This window comes from Stigmatopora argus, chromosome 7 (assembly GCF_051989625.1).
Source record: "Stigmatopora argus isolate UIUO_Sarg chromosome 7, RoL_Sarg_1.0, whole genome shotgun sequence".
Classification (NCBI taxonomy): Eukaryota; Metazoa; Chordata; class Actinopteri; order Syngnathiformes; family Syngnathidae; genus Stigmatopora; species Stigmatopora argus.
Genome location: NC_135393.1, coordinates 16,872,682 through 16,897,351, shown reverse-complemented (window position 1 = coordinate 16,897,351; position 24,670 = coordinate 16,872,682). Strand labels below are relative to the sequence as shown.

General features: G+C 42.9%; 1 protein-coding gene and 1 long non-coding RNA gene across 5 annotated transcripts in view; both read left to right on the top strand.

Moving 5' to 3' along the window:
- The first annotated feature begins 467 nt into the window (after positions 1-467).
- LOC144077236 (MICAL-like protein 2) lies at positions 468-9,312 on the top strand. Its single transcript, XM_077604806.1, has 18 exons — positions 468-884; positions 2,061-2,109; positions 2,562-2,703; positions 2,777-2,955; positions 3,024-3,151; positions 3,948-4,706; positions 4,776-5,554; positions 5,670-5,727; positions 5,865-5,977; positions 6,050-6,099; positions 6,172-6,295; positions 6,408-6,510; positions 6,594-6,667; positions 6,746-6,860; positions 6,962-7,008; positions 7,177-7,293; positions 8,277-8,338; positions 8,811-9,312. The coding sequence occupies exons 1-16, from the start codon at positions 742-744 to the stop codon at positions 7,251-7,253; spliced, it is 2,940 nt and encodes a 979-aa protein (XP_077460932.1). The 5' UTR covers positions 468-741; the 3' UTR covers positions 7,254-7,293; positions 8,277-8,338; positions 8,811-9,312.
- A 598-nt stretch (positions 9,313-9,910) lies between these two features.
- LOC144078041 (uncharacterized) overlaps positions 9,911-24,670 on the top strand; it is a 28,476-nt gene continuing 13,716 nt past the window's right edge. The window contains exons 1-6 of one of the 4 annotated variants that reach the window (XR_013301152.1): positions 9,911-10,527; positions 14,601-14,699; positions 17,254-17,310; positions 21,407-21,465; positions 22,396-22,500; positions 22,715-22,795. This is a non-coding gene — a long non-coding RNA (uncharacterized LOC144078041). Of the gene's footprint in view, positions 10,528-14,600; positions 14,700-17,253; positions 17,316-21,406; positions 21,466-22,395; positions 22,501-22,714; positions 22,796-24,670 lie in introns of all 4 variants that reach the window. The other 3 variants (XR_013301151.1, XR_013301149.1, XR_013301150.1) reach the window with 3 other exon arrangements.

Genomic DNA, 24,670 nt, shown 5'->3' with positions numbered 1-24,670 from the left:
TGCAAATCACGTTACGCTGCAAAATGATGGTTGCGCCCAATCCTTTTTTTTGTTTTAATGAAACCGCAGACTTTAAAGGGGAAATGCTATTAAGAAAAAGTGCTTTATGGTTTGTTTACAAATCCGCTGGTGCAGTGTCTTGACTTGAAGTTTGACAAAGAAAATTGCTTTTGTATTTAACCACACAGCTTTCATTTTCAAGGCACAGATGTGTGCAAATGTGTTAAATAATTAACTGCCCTTGACAGTGATGGACGTCAAATTCATTTGAACTATCGGTTCTAGGTCTTGGATGCCTTTCTAACAATTTGTTAATTCATGAAATACCATTTAAAGACCTTACAAAAGTAGGAAAATGTTGCGAATTGGGTAGTTTGGGGGAGATTTTGCCTTTTAAACGATGGATATATGTATTAGAAATTCCTTTGCACTGCACAGTAATCAAATGTATACTACACGGTTCATAGCTTTAAAAAAAGAGAGGAAAAAACCTTTGCGCATGCGCCCGCAAGCCCCGCCTCCTGAGCTTCCACAGGTGTCTACCTCGCTGTGATCACTTCGTCGTCGAACTTTCGAGGGGTGAACATCACGCTACTTCGTGCACCGGGAGCTAAACCCCAGCGTGGACCTGAAAAGTTCCGTCGTGGGAGTCGACAAACTCCGCGAGGCTAGGCCGGGGAGGTGATAAACCGCCACCGCCGTGGCGAAGGAGTTCGTGGAGGAGCCAGCGAGCTCGGCGGGATGGCGGCGATAAAGGCTCTCCAGCAGTGGTGCCGGGTCCAGTGTGACGGATACCGGGATGTGGCCGTCAGTAACATGACTACGTCGTTCCGGGACGGCTTGGCGTTCTGCGCCATCATTCACAAACACAGACCGGACCTCATGTGAGTACAACTTGGAACTCGAGACTTGTTTTGTCGACTTTAGGAACCATAGAAGCTAAGAAGTTGTTGTTTGTGGAAAGTACTCGGTCTTTGTACTTGAGTAGAAGTACTTTGTGTGGGTAAAAGAGTGAAGCAGAAGAATTATAAAGTGCAAAATTGGGAACTCTGCATAGTACTAATTTTGATGATGTGGCACAATTACTCAAAGCGTTTTTATGTTATTAGTTTGCATTTTTATATGAGAAAACAAAAATACCTGTCTTGTTTTAAAACAAGAGCTAGTTGCCATTGAATTGGGCTTTTTTTGTTGTTCCCACAATTAGGTTGTGATTTTTGTCAGCTAACAAAATGATTAACATTGAAATCCTTTTAAAAAAAAATGTGTTTGTAGTTAGGATCTAGTATTTAATGGTCACGTTCCTCTGCCGTTGACTGTGATCGACGTCCAATCCATTTTGACCTGGAATTGCTCGAATTAGCCAATGTTACCAAAAAACTGATAGCCCGCTTACTGCCCATAATTAGTAGACCCTCGTGAGGATAAACATGAATAACAAATATTTGTTTTCATATTAGGCATGCTATTTTTATTTCTGTTGTGTGACAGTTGAGAAAAATGCCACCGAAAGACAATAGTATTTCCAGGAAGTAAACAAATAGCCATTGTCGGATATTTGTAAAGCCAGACAAATTTTAGGAAATCAAAGGCAACAATTCCAGATTGCCCCGCCTACTTGTCACACATTGGCTACCCACTGCATAATCCATATTCATATTTAAAAACTAAAATAGCATTGGGCTAAGTAAGGAACCATGGGGAACTCCTCATTGGCCGAAACTTTAGTCTTGAATGGGAAACGGGGGAATTTTAATGAGGTATTTGTGTGTATGTGAAAAGCAGAAAGATGTGTTGATATTATGTAAGTCATCCCAAGAGCTTGTCTCAACATATCCCCAAAGTTGTGAAAGGGAAAAAGCCCAAAACATGGCTTTGCATGACTCATCCTACTATAAATATTCTCATAACGTGAGACCGTAAGGATTCAATGTAGGAATTTCAATGGCGTCATTGTCACAAGGTGTTTGCGCATGATTCAGTGAGGTGCATTTTGTCTTCACAATTGACAAATGAGGAAGTTCATAAATATTTCCTAATGTTTTTTCCCCTCCTTGCAGCAACTTTGACTCCTTGAAGAAAGAAAACGTCTATGAAAACAACAACCTGGTAAGAGTACTTTGACACAACTACATATTTTAACCTATTAGGACGTTATTGGAAGAGAGAAATGTAAGAAGGCTGGAGCACTCTTTTCATAAAGGAAGATTAATTGTTCAGACTTGTCTTGCAAAAACCGTGTTGGCTTCTTATCTGCATTCTTCCTGTTTCTTCCCGGATCTCGTTGGACTGCGGGAGTGACACATTTCCCTCTTGTCCGCAACAGAAGTGTGCCAACTGTCATGGCGGACTTATCACTTTTTACAACTTGCTCTCCATGCTTTTCATCAATGATTCACGGCACGGTGCAGGTTTTCGTTTGGTGCGGGTTCTTGTTTGTCTTATGGCGGCTCGACTTTCCAAAGCATTTTTTGGGGGGTCCTATGATGTCATAAAATGTCCAATATTTTTCCCAAAACAGCAAAATGTGACTTCTTATACACATTTTTTTGTCCCCCCAGGCCTTCAAAGTAGCCGAGGAGCAACTGGGAATTCCCGCGCTTTTGGACGCGGAGGACATGGTGGCCCTCAAAGTTCCGGACCGCCTCAGTATCCTCACATACGTCTCGCAGTACTACAACTACTTCCACGGGCGCTCCCCGAGTGAGTAGCGCCGTAGTCTTGACGACTCCCTTTACCGATCGCCGTCGCGAAACGACTCCATTTTCTTCTCCAGTCGGTGGCGTGGCGGCCGTCAAACGTCCCGCCGAACCAATTCCCGCCGGACCGTCCGGGAAGGAGAACGCCCCGGTGGTCTCCAAAGTGTTCAAGCCGTCGAAGGAGAACCATCCTCCCCCTACGTTCAATATCACGGCGCCCTCGCCTAACCCGAGACAGCCGAGGACGACGACGCAAGTACAGACCGTGACTAAATGAGCGCGTATTCAAAAAGAGGGAAATGAATCCAAGTTCTCCTTTTTCAGGGGTTTTCGGGGTCGAAAGGTCATCCGACGGGAACTCTGAGTAACAAGTGTGCGTCCTGCAATAACCACGTTCATCTGGTGCAGCGGTATTTAGTGGCTGGGAAGCTGTATCACAGGAACTGTGCAAAGTAAGTTAAGCCCCGCCTTTTAAAGACACACGTGCTTAAATAAGTTGTCACCAAGTAGAGTCATTTAAATCACTTTTCGTACATTATTATTTGGCTGTCATTGACGGCGAATGGTCGCTGGCAGCCCTCCCAATCCAAATGGATTAGACGTCACCCCCCCGTTAATGGCGGTCAATAAGTTAACCAATATTCAGTGAGAAAATAACTTGAAAGGTGGTACCGCAATTCCAATAAAGTGGAATATTGTGGGAAATGTCATTTATTTTAGGTCAATTTAAAAAGTTAATACAGAGTGATGTTTTATTTTTTCTTAAAGGTTTGAGGATGATAATTTGAGGGGGAAGAAAATCCAAATTAATCATTACAAAACATATAAATTATTATTGTCAATCACAAACAATTTTATGATGACTTTGAGAACAGCTCCTTTTGAATTGTTGATTTAATTTATTTTTTTATTTTAGCAGAGGTGTATATACTTAAGTACTTGATGAGTTAATATGATGCTAGCTTGGAAATAGCTGTTTAGAAAACGACCTTTCCCACAATTCCTCCCAATCAAAATAATGAGTCATTAAGAGACAGCAGACTTAGATGGATTTAAATGAGCAGAAGTAAAACACTTTATTTGCCGATACAACATATTAAGGATCCTACATTTCCCACAATTCTAAGATACAGAAGCAGGAACTAAAAATTGTGTGCCATTTTAATCATTTTAAAAAAATGTGGTTATGTTGTAAGAAGACTCTGTACAGGTGTGTCTAATATTACATCCAAACACTGTGTCGCCTAGGTTACTAGATCCACCAAAAGCAAGTTCCCTCCTGAGAGACACTCCACCCAGCGTTCTTCCTCCAGCAGGCTTGCTCAAAATCGACACGGTGACACCCGTGGCTCCGCCCAGGGTGGTCCCGCCTAGGGTGGCCCCGCCCAGGGTGGCCCCCTCATCGCCAGTCCGGAAACGCAGTCCCATTTCCGGCAAATCTCCTTCTCCACAACGAGCCGCTTTAAAGCCCAGCACGCCCCTCGCGGACAAACCGACCGCTCCCGTCTCTAAGCGACCGCCGCCTCACGACATGACCGTCACCGCGCCGGCCCCCAAACCCGTTGCCGCGCCCCGCGCCTCCGCCAACGCGGCCAAGACCATCCAGTCTAAGCTCAAGTTCTTCCAGGCAGAAAGCGGCGATACCAAACCCGCAACAAAGACCACATCAGACAGCATCTCGACGGCTTTCAAGTCCACTCCCCCGACCGAGGAACTCCAAGGAGCTCAACGCCTACCTGGAAATGTTGTTGAAAATTGGTCTAACACTGGGGAAGACAAAGAAAGCCAGAGGAAACACGGAGACGGTGAAGTCGGTCATCTTGGAAATGGAAATATTAAAGCCGGCAAAAATCAGCCAAAGGAGAATTTGGACGAAAGCAAAGCAGGTACGAAAAAGCACGGACCTTTTGAAGTTAGTGGGTGGAAAGCTCTCTTGAAAACCAATAAGGAGGAAAGCAATACCAGCAAGCCTACACCAAAGTCGGACGTGTCCAAGAAAAGTGATGCGTAAGGACCCGAGCGACGTCATGCGTATTGTCTTCAATCACTAACATTCCTTCGTCTTTTCTACTTCAGCACTTTGCAGGTCCAAAGTGGCAAGAAGGAGGCGGCGGGAGGTGGAAAGGAGGTGGGATGGGGAAAGATGGAGGTGGGATGGGGAAAGAAGGATGCGGAAGGGGAAAAGAAGGAGGTGCGATGGGGAAAGATGGAGGAGGTAGGGGGAAAGAAGGAGGAGGTAGGGGGAAAGAAGGAGGTGGGAGGGGGAAAGAAGGAGGTGGGAGGGGGAAAGAAGGAGGTGGGAGGGGGAAAGAAGGAGGTGGGAGGGGGAAAGAAGGAGGTGGGAGGGGGAAAGGAGGCCGAAGGGGGAAAGAAGGAGATGGAAGGGGGAAAGAAGACAGCATGGGGAAAGAAGGAGGCGGGAGGGGGAAAGAAGGAGGCGGGAGGGGGAAAGAAGGAGACGGAAGGGGGAAAGAAGGAGGCGGAAGGGGCAAAGAAGGAGACGGAAGGGGGAAAGAAGGAGACGGAAGGGGGAAAGAAGACGACGGGATGGGGAAACAAGGAGGCGGGAGAGGGAAAGAAGGAGGTGGAAGGGGGAAAGAAGGAGGCGGAAGGGAGAAAGAAGAAGACGGGATGGGGAAAGAAGGAGGCGGGAGAGGGAAAGAAGGAGGCGGGAGAGGGAAAGAAGGAGGTGGAAGGGGGAAAGAAGGAGGCGGAAAGTGGCAGGGGAAGATTGCGGCTCAAAGTCAACCCGTCCATCTTCTCGGATTTGAAGCTTCCACGTTTGGAGCCCAGCCCAATCCGAAGCAGAACTCCAGAAAGAGGCTCGACGCCCGTCCCGTCGCCCAACACGTCAGGTGACGGACGTCTTGACTACCTTCCCATTTCCACCCCCCCAAAAAATCAGAATGTTGACATCAATTTGAAGTGAAATAAATCCATGGCTGATGTATTTGTTCTCTGCGTAAACAGAGAAGGAAACCCCCGCAGACTGGAGGTCCATGCTCAAACCTGTCTCCAAAGAATCCAAGTAAGGCTTCTTTGTTGGTAACAACATTTTCCCCTATTTCTTTGGTAGAATATTTGCTGTCCACCTCTATGGATTTCAGCTCTCAATTGTACTACAAGCCTTTCTTTATTATAAGTCCTTACAATCAATTCATTTAGATCTGCCGACCCCTCGCAAACCTCCCCTCAAGTACGGACCAACAACAACCCCGGCGCCTCCCATTTAGTAACGGAGGTGTTGCTAAGGCCTGTGAAACCTTCTTCATCTCAAGGTGGGTCTTAAAACATAGTCTCGAATGCCCCCCAAATTCCTTTGACTGGATTGTCTTTGTTCTCTTCCTCAGGTCCGAACGGGGCCAAGACCACAACCACGTCGGCGGATAAAGTCGTCAAGGTATTTTGAATGGGAAAACGATGACGATTGTTCATCGTCAGGTGGTTTTTAAATCGTATTTTTGACGTGCAGACGAGACCGGACTTCATCCCCAAAGAGGTCATCTTGAAGGAGTTGACGGAGATCGAAGATCAGCTCGACCAATGGGAGAAGAGAGGCGTGGCGCTGGAAGCCAAACTCCGTCGCAGCGAAGACGGTTCGTACGTGGGAAGAAAAGTCAACACACCCCTGTTTAAATGTTTCGGTTTTTTTGACGAGATAGATTTGGTTCAAATTCCGTGACTGATCTTCCCGTTATTTTGACTCAGAGGGCCAAGATGACTCCGTCATGGACGAGCTCATGGTGGAGTGGTTCACCTTGATCCGGAACAAGCAAGTGGCCATGCGGAGGGAGTCCGAGCTAGTCTACGTGTAAGCGGCGTGGGCCGGACGTCGGCCACGGACGTCCCCGACCCGTCACTGAGCGTATGGCGGCCATTTTTTTCTTTCTCCAGTGGGAAAACCCAAGACCTGGAGGAGGAGCAGCCCAGCGTCGAGCAGGAACTCCGAAAGCTGATGGAAAAAGCAGGTAACGGACCAACGTCTTTTGTTTTTTTGCTCCAAATCGGCAGCCGACGTTTGAAAATGCGCCGCTGCCGATCGACAGATTACCTGAAAACGCCGTCGGAACGCAAGCGAGAAGAAGAACTGATGAGCAAACTCATGGAGATCGTCAACGACCGCAACGCCATCGTCGAAGGTCTGGACGAGGACAGGCTCAGGTGCGCTTTTTGAAAAATGGACGTTCCAGTCCGGTCTGGTCAAAAATTGGACGCGTTTATAGTACACTTTGGTCTTTGAGCTTCCTGTTTTCTTCCATCAGAGAAGAAGAAGAGGACCAGCAGCTGGACAAGTTGTTGGAGAACTTTAGTAAGCATCTCCCACATTTCAAATGACAAATTCAAGATGAAATATTCATATAAACACACTGTTTTAATAGATTGAGGATAATATATATATAAAGGAGTTAATTTAATGAACGAACACGTTGTTAAAGGTGTTAACAAACCTGACGGAGAAAAAAATGTCGCCCTCTAGGTGTGAAAAAAGATAAGTCCAAGAAAAAATCTTCCATGGCCAAACTGTTGTCGTGGGGCAACAAAAAGGAGGCGTGACACCCGATTGGACGGCGTGTGGCTTTTGTACGAGATGGCGGTAAGACAGCTATCCTTCTAAATATTTCTTGTGCTGATTGTCAACGCAAATATGAAATGAGGATGAGAAATAGATGGTGTGTGATCCATATTGGATTTTAAATCATTTCAAATGTGCTAAGGTTCCGGTGCATTTTTTTGTTTTTTTGTGCTAATGCCTTTGTATTTATTTCTGTTGACATGTTTTGTTGCAATGGGGATATTGATATGAAGCAGGGAAGTAAGAGATTTTATCACGATAGCATGAAACTGGCTTTTGTACATTTTTCGCCGTTATTAGAATGAAATAATATTGTTTGTGTATGTTTTTGTTGATGCCTGAATAGGTTATTGATTAAAAAAAGATGAATGAGGAACCTTTTCTTTTATTATAGCTTAACTACAATGAAAATATGAACCTTTTTACTGGTGGTTGCAGTCTTGTTACTCGCCTCTAGAGGGCAGCATGTCTTATCTCACCCTCGTTGTTGCTACTTTTAAGTCAATGCGTTCACATATATATTTTAAGAATATTAAGAATTTAACTTTTTTTTAATAGTGCAATGGTTTAATTGTCATTATACGAGAGCTCCTGTTTTATTACAGATTTAAGACTAATTTACAAAGTGGTTTAAATGCATTTTACCATAACTACGGCATTTAAAAAGAATTGTGTATAGACATTTTATGTACTTTAAAAGCATTGAATTTAGAGAAAAAAATATTAGAGTATTATTGTCATGCCCCTTTCAGCCACTGGAGGGCAGTGTAATACATGTAGAAAACATGCAGTTCACTCAACTTGAACAATTGAATTGAATTGCAAATAAATAATTATTAAATAAGTAGTCAGCCTGCTTACTTGGAATGATTATTTTTGCAGACGATAAAAAATGTAACCGTGCCGCATAGATAGTTTCCTGTTGTATTGGCATTGAGCTAGTTGACTTAAAATATGTGCTTTTATTCAAATACACTGTCTAATTCTCTTTTTTTTGTTGATAGATTGACAGTCAGCTTCTTAAAGGTTTGGCTTTGAAGATTTGTGCCATGATGCTTGTTGCCAGGTTCTTTTTTTTATTTTAAAAGAAAAACATATTTACATTGTATTTTCAAAAATATTGGGTCACTCTAAACTCAAAAGCCTGCAGCAAATTGTGTAGATCACAGGGGTCAAACTTGTAAGTTTTTTATAAACATTTAAAAGCTATTTAGGTTTTCCTTCAAGTTTTCAGTTTAAAAAATAACTTATTAATTTACATTTCCCTCTAGATGACATTACTAATTCCCAAACTATAAATGAACAATTGAGAAAACATTATAAAAAGTGAATATTTATTTATTTTGTTAAGTAAAAATGTTATTTCCCCAAAGATTGCCACACATTTGAGCTCAACATTTCTAAACAAATCACCTATCCAAATACTAAATACATTTCTAATCCAATAGTCGTCAATGAGTTGGCTGACAAAATCAAGATAGTTTTTTTTTAAGCCGCCAATCACTAATCCTGTCTTCATTTTCCCTCCAACTTTTAAGTTTTGTGTCTTAGACAGCGGCCCTGGAAAACCCATCACAGACCAGGAAACTCCATACGGACCCACGGATGTCGCCCGTGGCAACCCTTCGCATGTGGTCTTTACACACACACAACACACACACACTCGTACATAAACACACACACATTCAAACAAGGTAGGCAGGAGGAAAATCATTTGAGGCTTGACATTTCCCTCTTTGTGTTTCTCTAAGTGCGTGTGACACCAGGAAGTCTAGCGATGATTGGTGGCTGTCAAAAAGTGCCAGCGTTGTAAACACACAAAAAAGCCCTTTTTTGGGGGGAGCTTTGTGAATGAGACGCTTCAATCTTCCGCATTTTGGGGCTTTGCAACAGTTTAAATCTTTGATGGCGTTGGGATTGACACAAAGAATGTTTTTGGGAAATGCGCCTTTTGAGTTGGAGGAAATTCTAATTTGAATGGCAGTCTACGTGTTTTGATTTGAAGGCTGGCAGAAAGTCATATAACCAGATTTTTGCTTTGGTTGTAGGCAAAGGTTGAAGTCATTAAGGTGTTTTTATTTATTTATTTTTTTAACATTAAGGTGATGCCTGCCTGCTCATGTTGTGGGAGGAATGTTGTCGTCTGCGTATGTTTTAGTAGGAAATATAGGTAGAAAATGATGTAGTTTGAGATCCAAAATAGGCTTTTTAAAATTGACTTTAGACATAGTAATCTATTTGTTTAAAAGTCCAATGAAATGGAATGTAGTCATTTCTATTCTTGACAAGTGATGGAGTTTTTGTTGGAATTCTAACTAGTCCTAATTGGAAATAATCATGTGTATGACATTTTCTTGTATATTCATTTTTTTCGATAAAACATGACAGAACATGTTGTATATGGGAAAGAGTTAAGAGGCTGCAAAAAATACATGTACAGTACATTGTACATTTACACTAGTGAAACAAACTAAGTCAAGAGAGCTCAATTCATCAGATAGCATTATATTTTAAAATTTACAAGAATAACGTCATTTCTTGCCAACCTTATTTCATGCAGCACAATGGATTTGCAAAAAAAAACAGTAGTTTGTGCTACAAACCCTCTTAGTATATGGCTTTAATGTCACTTTGTTAAAATCTGTTGAAAAAAATACCCTTTTGGATTTGCTATTTTAGCCTGTTTCTACATTTCGCCAGGTCGTCAAAATCCTCCGACTCGCATGCGCAAATAATGCGGCCTTCCTAAAAATTTGAACGGGGGTTCCCGTTGGTTGCCAGAGCATCATCCAAAGAACAAACAGCAATCAGCGCATATTTCCCAAGCCACGCCCCCAACCTATGCTCCCGCTCGCTGTATGCTAATAGCTTAAATTAGCATACAAATGAGAGATGGTGTACGATGGAATCCACTCGGCTTCAATCTGTCCGTTGGGAACCCATGATTAGCTTTTCTTTGTCATCTGGTCCCTTTCTTTTTGTCATCCCAATAGGGTTTTTCTTTTGGGGTGGGGGGCGGGGCTTATCCACCACCGCCGCCACCGCCATTGTCCGTGTTTGTCTGCGATGCTTTACCTTTTAAGTGTACGCGTTATTTGACTGTTTGACTCGTATGTTGACGATAGGTGGCGACCAGAATCCACGGCGAGCCGCCTTTTTTTTCCACGGCGGTCCCCAGCCGGGCCACGGCGGGAGGCGTTAATGATGTGAGGCCTCGCTCTTCTCCGCCGGGAGCCGCCCGCCGTCTGTCGCCACGTAAGCTGAAAAACATCTTTATTGCTTTTCCACTTTTGACCTCCCCGTTCTGCGTATTTAAAAGCGGAAATCCCCAAAGAATCCTGCGTGGGGCGCTGCGAGACGATTCGTACTGTGACTATCGCGCACGTTGGCCGTTAATTAAGAGTTGGGGGTGTTTACGAAATGTGCGCTTGACTCGGACTTGTACTTTTTGGGTATAAGGAGGCCTTTTTTGTCGTTTTAATGGTCGAAAGAGGCGTCTAATGCTATTACGATACACTTAGTCTTATTTTCGTACACTTTCTGCTATGGAGAATTTAAAGGTGTCCCTTTTAAAAGGTGATGGCGACCATAAAATGCAGTCTTTTACATTCCAAAGCTTTTTATTTTGCATTTTTTAAAGGACTAACTGTAGATCAGGGGTGTCCGACTCGGGTTGGTTCGCGGGCCGCGTTAACGTCAACTTGATTTCATGTGGGCCGGACCATTTTAGATATAATATTTAGATTTTTTTTAAATAAATGGATTAAAAGCCCTGAATATTCAGTTTTTATAGATCTAAAACAATGTTTATTTTAGCTTTTTAAAAAATATATTTTTAGATTTGACAAAATGATTTTTGAATTAAAAACACAGAAAAAATGGATTAAAAATGACAATTATTGATTTAAAAGGGAGAAAAATCAGGAAATTTAATATACATATATACTCTTCATTTTAATTTGATCCTAAAACAGAGTCGGCACTCATCATTTACTTTCCCGGGCCACACAAAATGATGCGGCGGGCCAGATTTGGCCCCCGGGCCGCCACTTTGACACGTGACCTATTGGAAGCAAAGTATTATTATATCCCCTTATTGACATATCGCCACACCCCTAATTCGCAGACTTATAACTTGCCGACGATAAACATTCATCAGTTCAATGGCTGCCACCCTCCCAGTTTAAATAGATTGGACGTCTATTGTCTGTTTTTCGTAAGACATTCTCAAAAAAGGCATAGTCTAGGCGTGGGGGGGGTGAAAGTGGAGTCGGGGTCGATCCGCAACGGCGTAACCGTGTCATTTCCTCGTTTGGATCTTGCAAGATGATCCGACTTATCAGTGTTGGATTTCAACATTTGCAGAGAGAAACTAGACAAAGTTACACACACAGACACAGACACACACACACACACACACACACACACAGACACAGACACACACACACACACACACACACACACAGACACAGACACACACACACACACACAGACACATAGACACACACAGACACATAGACACACACACAGACACACACACAGACACACACACACAGACACACACACACACAGACACACACACAGACACACACACAGACACACACACAGACACACACAGACACACACACACAGACACACACACACAGACACACACAGACACACACAGACACACACAGACACACACAGACACACACAGACACACACAGACACACACAGACACACACAGACACAGATGGCAAAGAAACGGGCGTAAAATTACATAAAGCACAGGGCTACAGCGAGAAGAAGCGTCAAGAACAAACAGGCCTATCAAAGGACCACAGAGCCAGATAACAAGATAAGGCCTAATCAATCAATTCTCGCACACGGAGAGGAGAGAGATATTGCTAAGTGGCTCCCGAGTCGCGCCGGCAAATTAAATCCGCCAGTGAGAAGCGCGGCCAGGAAGCGGGAGCGGCTCGCCGGGCGCTAATAGACGCTAATTTCATCAGCGCGCCCGCTGATGAAGCTTTTACACGCTGCCCGGAGAGGCCAAACTAAAAGGCGCCGGCCCTCCTCGCGTTTGCCGTCGGCGGATTTGAAAGATGATCGCTCGGAATTCGATTACTGGTGCGCGCTCGTGACCGTGATCTCCTTGCTAGCGGGCGAGCTCATGCTATGGGTGGGCTTTACGAGGGTTTAGGCTACAGGTGTCAAAGTGGCGGCCTGGGGGCCAAGTCTGGCCCACCGCATCATTTTGTGTGGCCCGGGAAAGTAAATCATGAGTGCCAACTTTCTGTTTTAGGATCACATTAAAATGAAGAGTAGAGATGTATATTAAATTTCCTGATTTTTTTTTTCCCCCCTTTTAAATCAATTATTGGAAAATTTTAATCCATTTTTTTTCTGTTATTAGTTCAAAAATCATTTTGTAAAATCTAAAAATATATTTAAAAAAGCTAAAATAAACATTGTTTTAGATGTACAAAAACTGAATAGTCAGGGCCTTTAATCCATTTATTAAAAAAAATCTAAATATTATATCTAAAATGGTCCGGCCCACATGAAATCGAGTTGACATTAAAGCAGCCCGCGAACCAACCCGAGTCTGACACCCTTGGTTTAGGCTAACCGTGACATGTGATGACCAATACGTTTAGAGTGGGAGGGGCTGATGAACTTCAATTCCTTCTGATTGCTTGTTTTGATTCTAAATTTAATGGCCCTAGTATTATGTAGCTTATTTTCTGGAGTATAAGTCACATTTTTTCCATAGTTGGGCTAGGCATTTACTAATACTCAGGCTGTTATGTTGTTGTTTTTTTAGTTATCTTAAAAACTGTGCAGTAATCCCTCAAATATTGTGGTTAATGTAGACCTGACATGGCCACGATAATCGAAAAATCGCAAAGTAGGGTCGCCCCTATTAAAAAAAATAATAATAATATTTTTTTTTTTACTTCAGTGCTGAGTCCTAGTAGCAAGTGTGGCTTCCGCTTACGAGTTTCAACGTGGATTTTCACATTTTTATGCACTAATAAAATAGTAATATTAATTAATAGCAGAAAAAATGCAAAGTAGTGAAGTGGTGATAATCGAGGGATTACTGTAATGTTAAGAGATGCCTATTTAACCTCTTGCCTTACTTTGACTGTTTTTTTCTTGGTTTCTGATCAAAAAGAAAAACCCTACCCAGAATTCTTTGGCTGGTGCGACTTATAGTCCGAAATATCCGCAATTTTTTCGATTCTTCTCGGAACAAAAGTCTTCTTCTTCCATTAGCACCACCTGCACCGAGCGCCCCCACCCAAGTCACCACCGGTGCCCCTCTCCCAGCCCCCCCACCGTCTGCAGCCACCTCTTTCCCACACATTTGGCATCCGTTTCCCTCTAATGACCTCCTCGGAGTATAATTAGTCCGGCCAATTAACAGCAGTAACGATGCTTGCATTCATTATGTCAAATTAGGGCGTGCTGACAAAGTGTCAAGTCAGCTGGGCTCACCTGCCGAGCTGGTGCGCCAGCCTCGTCTCCTTGCAACCTTCTTCCTACCTCGTCTGCTGAGGGGTGAACAACGTCCGAGGCGCTTTTGCATTCAATTAGCGCGCATCCAACAGAGATGTTTTACCCGCAAGACGCTCTTCCGTTACAAACGCGTATTACCTTTTATATCGGACGTTCAGTAATCCCTCGAATACCGCGGTTAATGTAGACCAAACATGGCCGCGATAATTGAAAAAGTGTCACCGATATTATAACTGAATTGTTTTTATTCAGTGCTGAGTAGCGAGAGTGGCTTCCGCTTACGAGTTTCAGTGTGGATTTTCACATTTTTATGAACTTCAAAAATGAAAAATAAAAGAAAATAAAATTTAAAAAAATATAATATATATTTTTTTTTAATTATTATTATTATTCTTTCCCCTTCAGTGCTGAGTCCTTGTAGTTCTCTATATATATTTTTATTTATTTTTTTATTATTTATTTTTTTATTATAATTTATTTATTTTTAATTATTATTATTTTTTTTCCCCTTCAGTGCTGAGTCCTTCTAGCAAAAGTGGCTTCCTCTTATGATCTTCACATTTTTATGAACTTCAAACATTTTTTATTTTAATTTTTTAATAATTAGTAGCGGTAAAAAATTGCAAAGTAGTGACTTTGCGATAAGTGCAGACGCTATAATCGAGGGATTACTGTACACGTCTGTTTGCATTATAAGAGCCCAAACTGGGAACTTTTTTTCTTTCTAGTACACAGAAAACATTCACAGGTCAGTCTTTTAAAGTTGACCTAAAATGGGCCGCATTCTCTTTTTTTTTTAATTGCATCTGTTCTCTCTTTTTTAGTGATTTCCCGATCATCATCAACTGCCAGCATCTCCCAGCCCAAGTGGATTGGACGTCTATCGCAGTCGGCGTCGTTGGAATCGCAGCGTTCCCAAACAGGTGACAAGTCTTTTCATCATAAATCCAAGCATATTTAGAACCCATCGAACAAAATCAGACAGTTTTACGTCCAATTTTATTAAAAGTACATGCCGTAAAAACGAATAAAGTTGTAGAATAATTAAGTCCGCCGCTCTGGTAGGTGTTACCTTTTACTGTCTTTCCACAATAATCCCAGAAAATATCATCAAGAATATGTAATTCGACCAATTAAAATCAAGTTCTGACCACGAATCTGGTCCAAATGGAATGGTCGTCCATCACCGTCAGTCAACAAACGATTGGACGCTCCTTTTATTTCAACCACTTGTGCACACAACAAAAACATCCGGCGCTCTCTTGATAGGCAATTAACTTCCTCATCAGCCAGCACGCACACACACACACACACACACACACACACACACACACACACACACACACACACACACACACACACACACATGCGCACACCTTCCGTCCTTTGGCGTCATTAAATTTCGTCGTAAAAAGGGCAGATTAATCACGCTGAGTCAAGTAATCACACTCGGGCGTGTAATTACCGAGGAGAACCCGATGATTACCGGGATGATGATGCTCTTTAATTAACACGTCGCTAATTGAAGAAGAGCGGCGAATCACAGCGCTCGCTTGGATTCATTAGAAAAGATGGCGAGGGCTTAGTTTTAATATTGTCTTTAGTGACTTTTTCTCAAAGTTTTATCCTTGGCACCATTTTCTATAACGCTAATGCTCGCAAGGGGTGCCGGAGCCTATCCCAGTCTAATCTAGCCACGAGGCAGAGGACAGATACCTTGGATTAGTGGTTGGCCAATCGCGGGGCACAAGGAGTCAAAGGGCAACCAATCAGAGCGAGGAGCGATTTAGTGTTCAACCAGTTAGCCTAGCTAACGTATGTTTTTAGCTTTTGTGTGGAAACTGAAGTACCATATTTTCACAATTATAAGGCGCACCGCATTATAAGGCGCACCCTCAATGAATGACACATTTTAATTTTTTCCCATATATAAAGCATACTGGATTATAAGGCGCCCTGTCAATTTTGGAGAAAATTTAAGACTTTTAAGTGCGCCCTATAATCGTGAAAATACGATTCCTGAGGTTGAAAACGACACACGGGAATCTGGGGTTGAACCCTCGATCTCGCAACTGTGAGCCCGTCGCGCTAATTCCGTCTTCCGTTGTTTGTGGATCATCGCGCTCGCCATTTTTATCTCCGTAAACAAAGGCTAGAAAAGTTAGCATGGCGTTTCTTCCAAGGCGAGACAATCCGCGAGCCTTTTTGTTCGACACGAGATTTTCCATGTTTCGCAAGCCGCCAGCGACGGAACACGCGATTTAGCCGCAACGCGGTCACACGGGCGCCTCTGCGTAATTCCGCGTGAGCCGCTTGTAAACTTTGCATTTCTCCCGCAACTTCGCCGCGTCCCGTCCAAGCGGGACAGAGCGACGTGGCGGCGGGACGGCGGAGAGATTAGCGTTCGGGCGTCGGGGGATTAAACGCGCCGTCCAAGCGATTTTTGGCGCCCGCTTCCCGTTTAGAAGGATTAGCGGACGAGGTTATTGTCGCTGGGATTGTTTCGGGTGGCGGCGGCGGCGTCAAAGGCTTTTATTTTCGGGTTGCGCGCAATTAGCTCAGGTGAACGCCACGTTTGCGGACAGATTAGCGGGAAGCGACGCGGCCTCGTTTCTTCGATTTGAGAGCGGTAAAACGTGAATATGGATTTGGATGCACTTTATTTAGCGGCCGCCATTGTTTCCCCTCAAATTGTATCTGTGTCGCACAAACGCTTACAGGAAACAAAAGGCTTTAAAAGGGAAAAAACAACGGTTAAGCGTGTTGTTTTTTACCTCTTTTGTGGTTTTTTTGCGGTGCTTTTATTCATTTTTGGATAGCGGCTTTTGAACGGTAAGTAGCTCTAATTAACATCGATTTGAATAATCTGATTACGCCGATGAGAGTCGTTTAAAATAGTGTTTTGTTGACAAAATGAGGGTGATTAAGGCTTTGCGTTCAGAGTTGGAAAAGTCAAACTTTACATTCGTGTCTTAAATAAAGAGAAAAGTAGCAAAGTTGAAAAAGTAAAAAAATGAATTAAAAATAAAAATAAAAACATTGGCAATTGTTAGTGACTTTGTCAAGCAGGGCGCAATTCTATCGCGCCAATTTCACAATAAAATAACGCATACAGGAAATGTATTGACGTTTTGGGGGATTTTGTAACTTGAATCTGGTTTCCTTATATTGGAACAATCATTTGCATATCAAAACGTTTCATAACCTGCAAATTTGTAGAAATAGAAGTGGCACCGTAGCTTCGTTTTTCACAAACGTCTCCCTCGTGGCCCCAACGATCACCTGGAGGGAAGAAAGGCACCGCGTGGCTGATTAGTGATGATGAGAAGCTAATTTAGTAGTTGCCATGTCGCTCTTTTCTCGCCTTTTTCCCTCGGCGTCATTTTCATGTTTGCGGGAGGTGTCGACAATTCGGCTTCTTTTCTTTGTTTTTTATTTTTCCATTAAGTGTTTTTTCTTCTTCTTTTTTTTCCATAGGGTACACAAAGAGCGCGTGAATCGTTGGGAGAGCCGCCAAGAAGGTGACATTGTCAAGTTGAGTAAGTGGGAAATTGCTTTATACTCTGATTTGACATTGGCCAATCACGGTTATGTGTGAGAAAAACGAGAGAGAAAAAGAGAGATAGCCTGAGCTAAATGTTTGCTCGCAGGTGAGCCCGTTGTTGACAGATGGTGTTTATGCGAGATCCCTACAGATTCCACAAATAGCACGAAGAAAGGAGTGGCTTAACCCGTTAACTGCCAGTGACGCTTATAGGCGTCCAATTTAGGGATGTCCCTAGTCCGAGTACCCTGGAAATGTATTAAGTAGAGGGGGAAAGTACTAAATGTATTTTTTTCCACCCAATTTGAAGTGGAGCTATCGCTAAATTAGCATCATTTAAAACGGTGATTTCAACAAACCAGGAAAAGGAAACTAAATTGATTATTTACCAAAATAAGAGTGTAAATCAAGGGTGTCAGACTCGGGTTGGTTCGCGGGCCGCTTTAACGTCAATTTGATTTCACGTGGGCCATTTTAGATGTAATATTTAGAATTTTTTTTAATAAATTGATTAAAATAACTGGATTAAAAGCCCTGAATATTCAATTTTTTTTAAAGATCTAAAATAATGTTTATTTTAGCTTTTTTAAATATATTTTTATATTTTACAAAATGATTTTTGACCTAAAACACAGATAAATTGATTAAAAAAATTGCAATTATTGATTTAAAAGGGGGAAAATCATGAAATATATTATACATCTATCATTTTAATTTCATCCTAAAACAGACAGTTGGCACTCATGATTAACTTTCCCAGGCCACACAAAATAATGCAGCGGGCCAGATTTGGCCCCCGGGCCGTCACTTTGACACATGTGGTGTAAACAAATGGTTTACATAATGTAATTTACGTAAATAAACGTATACTTGGTCGCCCGATACAAGAAATTGAGCTCTTTTAATTGAAATTTGTTGGACATTGACTTTTTTTTACATCAATAATGTCAAAATGGTTTGATTGTTTATAAATGTTAGCATTATGCTAACCACTCTTCTGCAACGTGAACTTTTACTTGGGTGCGAGCTATAGATTTATATTAAAAATACGGGAATAGTTTAAGCTTGGATCTAATTCCAAGTTTTTTTCCCGATTGGACCGCCCGCCACCCAACGGGGGTGTCGGAGTTCTTGGCTCCTCCTTAAATTTCCCTAAAAAAGAACCTCGGCGGTCCACGTCGGGAAGATCCGTCGGAAGGGGAGGGCGAGCCAGTGAGGGCTTCACTAATGAGCCACTTAATTACATCTGGATGCTGATTTGCTCGCGGGGATGGATGTTGTTTGAGCGAGCGAGCGAGCGAGAGCGGACGCCATCCAGAAAGCGTTTACTGAAATGGGGGAAGCTAATTATCGCTGTCTGAGGCCATTACGGTATTAATTTAATTTGGGAGAGCTGTCGCTAGCTCATTAACACTTCTAATTAATTCATTGACATCAGAATGAAGATGTTTCACTGAAAGTGACACCTCTCTCTCTCTTTTAACGGGGCGTTTAACTCGTTGGGCGCCAGGCGTCCAATCGCTTGCGTTTTCCTGCCGCCAATAGGCCCAGAGTTTATTTGGTCGATAGGATATATCCGGGCGATTCGTCTCAGTGGCTCCGGGATTGGCCGGCAACCAATGTAGGGGGGTGCCACGCCGACTGCCCGCAGTTGCTCCAGCACCCTCGCGACTCTTGTGAATTAACAATGTCATTTTGAGGTCGTCAGCGCTGCTAGAATGACAATAAAAATAGTCAAGTTCATTTGCTAATGCTCTGATTGCCGATGAATGGGTTATGTTAGCACTAGTTAGCGCTAGCGCAAGGGTGTCAGACTCGGGTTGGTTCGCGGGTTGCTTTAACGTCAACTTGATTTCACGTGGGCCGGACTATTTTAGATATAATATTTCGATTTTTTTTTAATAAATGGATTAAAAGAACTGGATTAAAAGCCCTGAATATTCAGTTTTTATAGATCGAAAACAATGTTTATTTGAGCTATTTTTATATATTTTTAGATTTTACAAAAGGATTTTTGAACTAAAAACACAGGAAAAAATGATTAAAAAATTACAATTATCTATTTAAAAGGGGGAAAATCAGGAAATTTAATATACATCTATACTCTTCATTTGAATTTGATCCTAAAACAGAAAGTCGGCACTCATGATGTACTTTCCCGGGCCACACAAAATGATGCGGCGGGTCAGATTTGGCCCCCGGGCCGCCATTTTGACACATGTGCGCTAGCGTGATGTCATAGCAATGGCGTCGAAGCGACTGGACGATGATGGCGCTAGTTAGCGCTAGCGTGAAGTCATAGCAATGGCGTCAAAGCGAGTGTAAGGCCACTTGACTGTATCTGACGTCTGTTGGTTTGGGATTATTAGCACGTAGCGCTCAGCGGGTCTCGTGTTGGAATCGGGGTCGCGGGTGGGAGGGGCCCGGAGGGGCCCGTTCTGTCTCTGTGGTAAATTTGATTAGGACATGACGGGAAGAGGGCGCCCCGCGGCGAGGCAGGTGCCCCTCACAGCCGAGGCGGCTTCGCTTCTCCGCTCGCCGCCGCTCCATCTGTGGCGGCCGTCTCGTGCTGTTTCCTCTCCTTTGCTAACTAGTTGGGGAGGATTTTTCACCGGACAGCTAGCCCGACCTTTGTTTTTGCGTTTCTGTTGCTAGCTTCCATCGACGGACAAAAAAGTCCAATCTATTTTAGGAGGGGGGGCACTTCCTGTTCCTTCCAGGTAACTTCCTGGTGGTTTTAGCATTATTTTGGGGGGGTTTCAGAGACATTTTTAGGTCTGTTTTGGTCGAGTGTTTTGGGGTCAGATATTGTTTTTGGGGCGTTTTAGAGCTTTTTTTTGTAAGTTTTGGGCCACTTCCTCATTTTAAGGCGCTCAGAGGCAACTAAGTGGTAATTTTGGGGTTATTTCCTACCGTGTTTGGGGGTATTTCTGGGTCACATTCTGTTGATATTGGTTTTTGGGCGTTTTAGAGCAATATTTTTTTTTGTTAGTTTTAGGCCACTTCTTCATTTCAAGGCACTCAGAGGCAACTAAGTGGTAATTTTGGGGTTATTTCTTACCGTGTTTGGGGGTATTTCTGGGTCATATTCTGTTGATATTGTTTTGGGGGCATTTTAGTGCTATTTTTTGTTAGTTTTGGGCCACTTCCTCATTTCAAGGCACTCAAAGGCAACTTCCTGGTAATTTTGGGGTTATTTCTTACCGTGTTTGGGGGTGTTTCTGGGTCACATTCTGTTGATATTGTTTTGGGGGCGTTTTAGAGCTATTTTTGTTGTTAGTTTTGGGCCACTTCCTCATTTCAAGGTGCTCAGAGGCAACTTCCTGGCATTTTGCGGGCCAACGAGACACGTTTGAACACACGTGGCGTTGAAGTGACTAGCACCACCTGTTGTTGAAGCTGAGAAGTGCAGCGTTGGCTGAAATTAAGATTCTTGTGCGGGTCGTGTTTAACGATAATTTGGTCATTTGCTGTGGGCGGGCCAATCAAAACATGGCAGTTGGTCAACGGGCCGTAATGTGGAGAGCTTGTCAGGGAAGTGGTCAATTGGACAGCGTCTCTCCCAAGTGGGAGGAGGAAGAGGAGAAGAAGAAGAGCGAAGGATGAGGGAGGGGGGGAAAAAGAAAGACAGGTCTTGTGGCCAGATGCAGCAATTAAGAGCACTTCCTCTTGGGAGTCATTAGAAAGGAAGACGGGCCTTTAAAATTGCATATGGCTGCAATTAAGACACGCAAAGTGATGAAATGATTTGGCTCACTTGGATCTTAGGATATATCAAGACGCTCGTAAATTAACAAATTTTTTTTAGGACTTGACTGCTTCAAATGTGTGCGTGTTTTGGACATTGGTGTGGAAAAAGATGGAAGGTAAATACGGTGGTTGTAGAATTTAGGGGTGCCCAAACCTGCTCCAGGATCTACTTTTCAAGGAGCCAATTAGTATATGTTCATTAATATGTATTGTCCCTTTATTAATTAAATCAAACTTTAGTTTGAGTTTGATTTATTTAATTATTTAATATTTTTATTCATGTTAATCAACATATGTAAATCATTGACGGTCATTATTATTATTATTGTTTTTCAGGTGGCTTGGTGGAGAGTGTTTAGCACCTCACCGTTCTGGCGTCGTGGGTTCGATTCCAGGTGGGTCCTCACTCTATGGAGTTTGTATGCTCTCCCCAAGCTTGCGTAGGTTTTCTCCGGGTACTCCGGTTTCCTCCCACATGCCAAAGATATTCATGCTAGGCTAATTTAGCCCTCTAAATTGCCCTTAGGTATGATTGGTTGTCCTTTGTCTCCTTGTGCCCTGCAATTGGTTGGTCACCAATTTAGGGTGTCCCTCACCTTATGCCTGTAGATCGATGGGATTGGCTCCAGCACCCCCTGCAACTTATACTTGATTTATAGCCAGGAATTTTCGGTACAATGATGTGGCCGAGAACCTCGTGTTGGACACCTGTGTTATTTTATGGCTATGTTTCACATAATCCAATGAGGGGAAAAAACAAAAACAAACACGGGCGCAGCTTAGTCGGCCGAGCCGGAGGAGAGGAGAGGAGAGGACAGGTTGCGGCGGGGCCCCCGCGGCGCCGTCCCGTCGAGTGTTGGCCCACGCGTCCCTGGCCGCACATATGTCCACTTACGCCGCCCTCTCTAATTAGCTGCTCTCGTCTGCGTCTTTTTTGCTTTTTCATGGAAGGACAAGGGGAAAAAGACGGAAATGGTCGCTAACGATACGCTAACAGCAAAGTGCTTCTTTTCATTGGTGGAAATTATGTGGAGGCCAACGCAATGGTGGAAGATTCAGGTTTTTTTTCAATTTTTCTAGGCGTCCAATCATGACCAAAAGTTGTTAAAAATGATTAAAAAAAACGTTAGAAAATTGTAAAGTAGTCAAAATAAATGGAAAATATGAAACTTTTTTAAAATGGTTTTCCATGTAATTGAGGTTTTCCACATTTTTTGTTCTATTCAATTCAATTTTTCGATTTGTAGACTTTTTTATATCAACAATTAATCTATAAGTAATTATGTATAACTCATAAGCTTTATGTATATTTGTCATTTTCTTAGGTTGCCATTGACGGACGTCGCCAGGGGTCCAAGCCGTTTGACGTGGCAACAAATTTTCCATCCGTCCCTCCCACCTAAAATGGATTGGACATTTCAATTCCTAAGGCAAGCATGATAATAATGATATAATCATAACTCTATGTTGTCCTCTCTTTCATCTTTTTTTAATGAATAACTTTCCAAGTTTTTCCATCTTTTTTTAATTGATAATTATTTCCTCGTATTTGCCGGATCCCAATCCGGGCAGCAAAGGGTTAATGGTCTCCCGTTTTGACGAGTAGGACGCGTCCTTATCTCGTCTTTTATTTCTGCCACGCAGGGCCAGAGCGACTTTGACGCTTAATTATCAGCGGCTGCTTCGTCTGCGGAGAGAAGCTGATGACAGCTAATTAAAGATGAGGTGATGTATATGCGCACGCTCCCTTGCCGAAAGCCCCTCCCCCCATCTCATCTAACCCCGAAGCCCAATCCCCTCAACACCTCCATGCAGCCCGCCTCCCACCTGCCAAATTACGCACCCACCACCACCGCCACCATCGCCACCGCCGGACACTCGCTAAAGCACAATGGCCATTTTGTTTCTGGGCTTCATTGATTTTGCCTTTTGAAAGAGTGGTCGCTTGTCACAGGGTCACTCTTGTGACCTCTATTACAGGGGGTAAGGAAGCCAGATGTGGCTCGCAAGCCGTATGTGGCTCTTTTGATGGGTGCGTAGGGGTCTGCGCTAACGTGAGCTAAAATCAAATGTTTTTTTTTTTTTTTAATTGTAGAGTTTTTGTACTTTAAGTGTTGAAATGGCCCCAGAAAGCTAAAATATTCACTTATTTAGACTTTCCGAGTATGGATTTTTCAGAAAATCACATTTAAAAATAGGAATTGTTTCTGGCTCTCTGTTAAAAAGTTACTCATATCAATCTAGATTGTATACGCACTAACTTGAAATATGTTAAGCACAATCGGGGTGGGACAAATAATCCGTAAATGGAAATTACTTTTAAAAAAAGGTATTGTTTCTGGCTCTCTCTGTTAAAAAGTTACTCAAATCCGTCTAGATTGTATATGCACTTACTTGAAATATGTTAAGCACACTCGGGTGCAACAAATAATCCGTAATAGGGGTGTCCAAACTTCTTTTTTTTTCTTCTTAGGGCCGCTTAAAAAAAAAAAAGAGGGCCAACTTGAAGTCCTTCCACTTTTAGTTGTTAAAGAGAAAATCGAAATCAGGGAAATAAATAAATATAATTTAATTTCAGCTGAAAATTTTAGATAACTTTAGCCTAAACAACATCTTATAAAAATCCTGTTTTCAGAATGGTAAAAGAAAACATATAAATTGCTCCTGAGTAGAAGTCAGGCCTGGCTAAACTACAAAAAAGTGTGATTTATAGTCCGGAAAATGCGCTATATACAACTTTTGAGCGCTGACTTCATAAATAATGTTGAGAATGGAATTTGGATTCATATTTGGTTGGTCACTCCCCCTCAAACAATATTTTGACTTTCTGACTTGGTCCATGAACCCATTCACTGACGGCGATTGACGTCCAATCCGAACAAACAAAGGATCGGACGCTCGTGCGACTTTAAAAAAAAGTCAAAGAGCGTGAAGTTGACTTTTAACAGATGTTCAAAGGTGCTTATTTAAAGCCAAAGCGTGGTCTTTCCTCCCTGTTTTTTTGCGCCGCTTCCAAACCCCAATGACAGGCCGGTGACATCACAGCGCCATATTTATGAAGGACGGCGCGGAAGGTTGCCGTCCGCCGCCGAGAATCGGGACGTATAACTCAAGCGTCGGGCGTCAGATTTACGACGGGCGCTGCAGTTCGCCGCGACTCAAATATGTCGACGTGGATTCGGCCGCTGACGGAGTACGTGAGCGGCCGAGCTAGAAAGCGTGTCCTTAACATCCTGGACGCCGTTTTTCTTTCATACTCCGCTGAATGTACGGTCGCGCCGCTCTTCCCTAGCCGCCAGGTTGTCGACGGCTACGTCGGGGCCTCCTTTTGGCGCCGTTTCGCTCTTTGAGAAAAGGGATCGAGGCCAAAAAATAAAAATACGAGGAGAAAGATGTCAAATGCAGGTTCCGATGATGATTATTTTTGGGGGATTTAAGGCAAATTTAGGGGGAAGGACTTCATGTTTTTCGTTAAATCAGCATTATTTTGCCACGTCGTTATGTTAAAAAATGACCGGGGTGACGGTTTGGCGCATTTTGGGGATTTTACGAACTTTAGTAAGGGTTGTCCAATTTGGTTTGAGGTCATTCGGCTCACTT

Bases quoted from the DNA above. Each gene is read 5' to 3' on its own strand.
- LOC144077236 (XM_077604806.1), top strand. From the start codon at position 742: ATGGCGGCGATAAAGGCTCTCCAGCAGTGGTGCCGGGTCCAGTGTGAC. The intron at 5,978-6,049 runs GTGGGTCTTAAA...TCTCTTCCTCAG, and splicing joins GAAACCTTCTTCATCTCAAG to GTCCGAACGGGGCCAAGACC. The intron at 6,296-6,407 runs GTTCGTACGTGG...ATTTTGACTCAG, and splicing joins ACTCCGTCGCAGCGAAGACG to AGGGCCAAGATGACTCCGTC.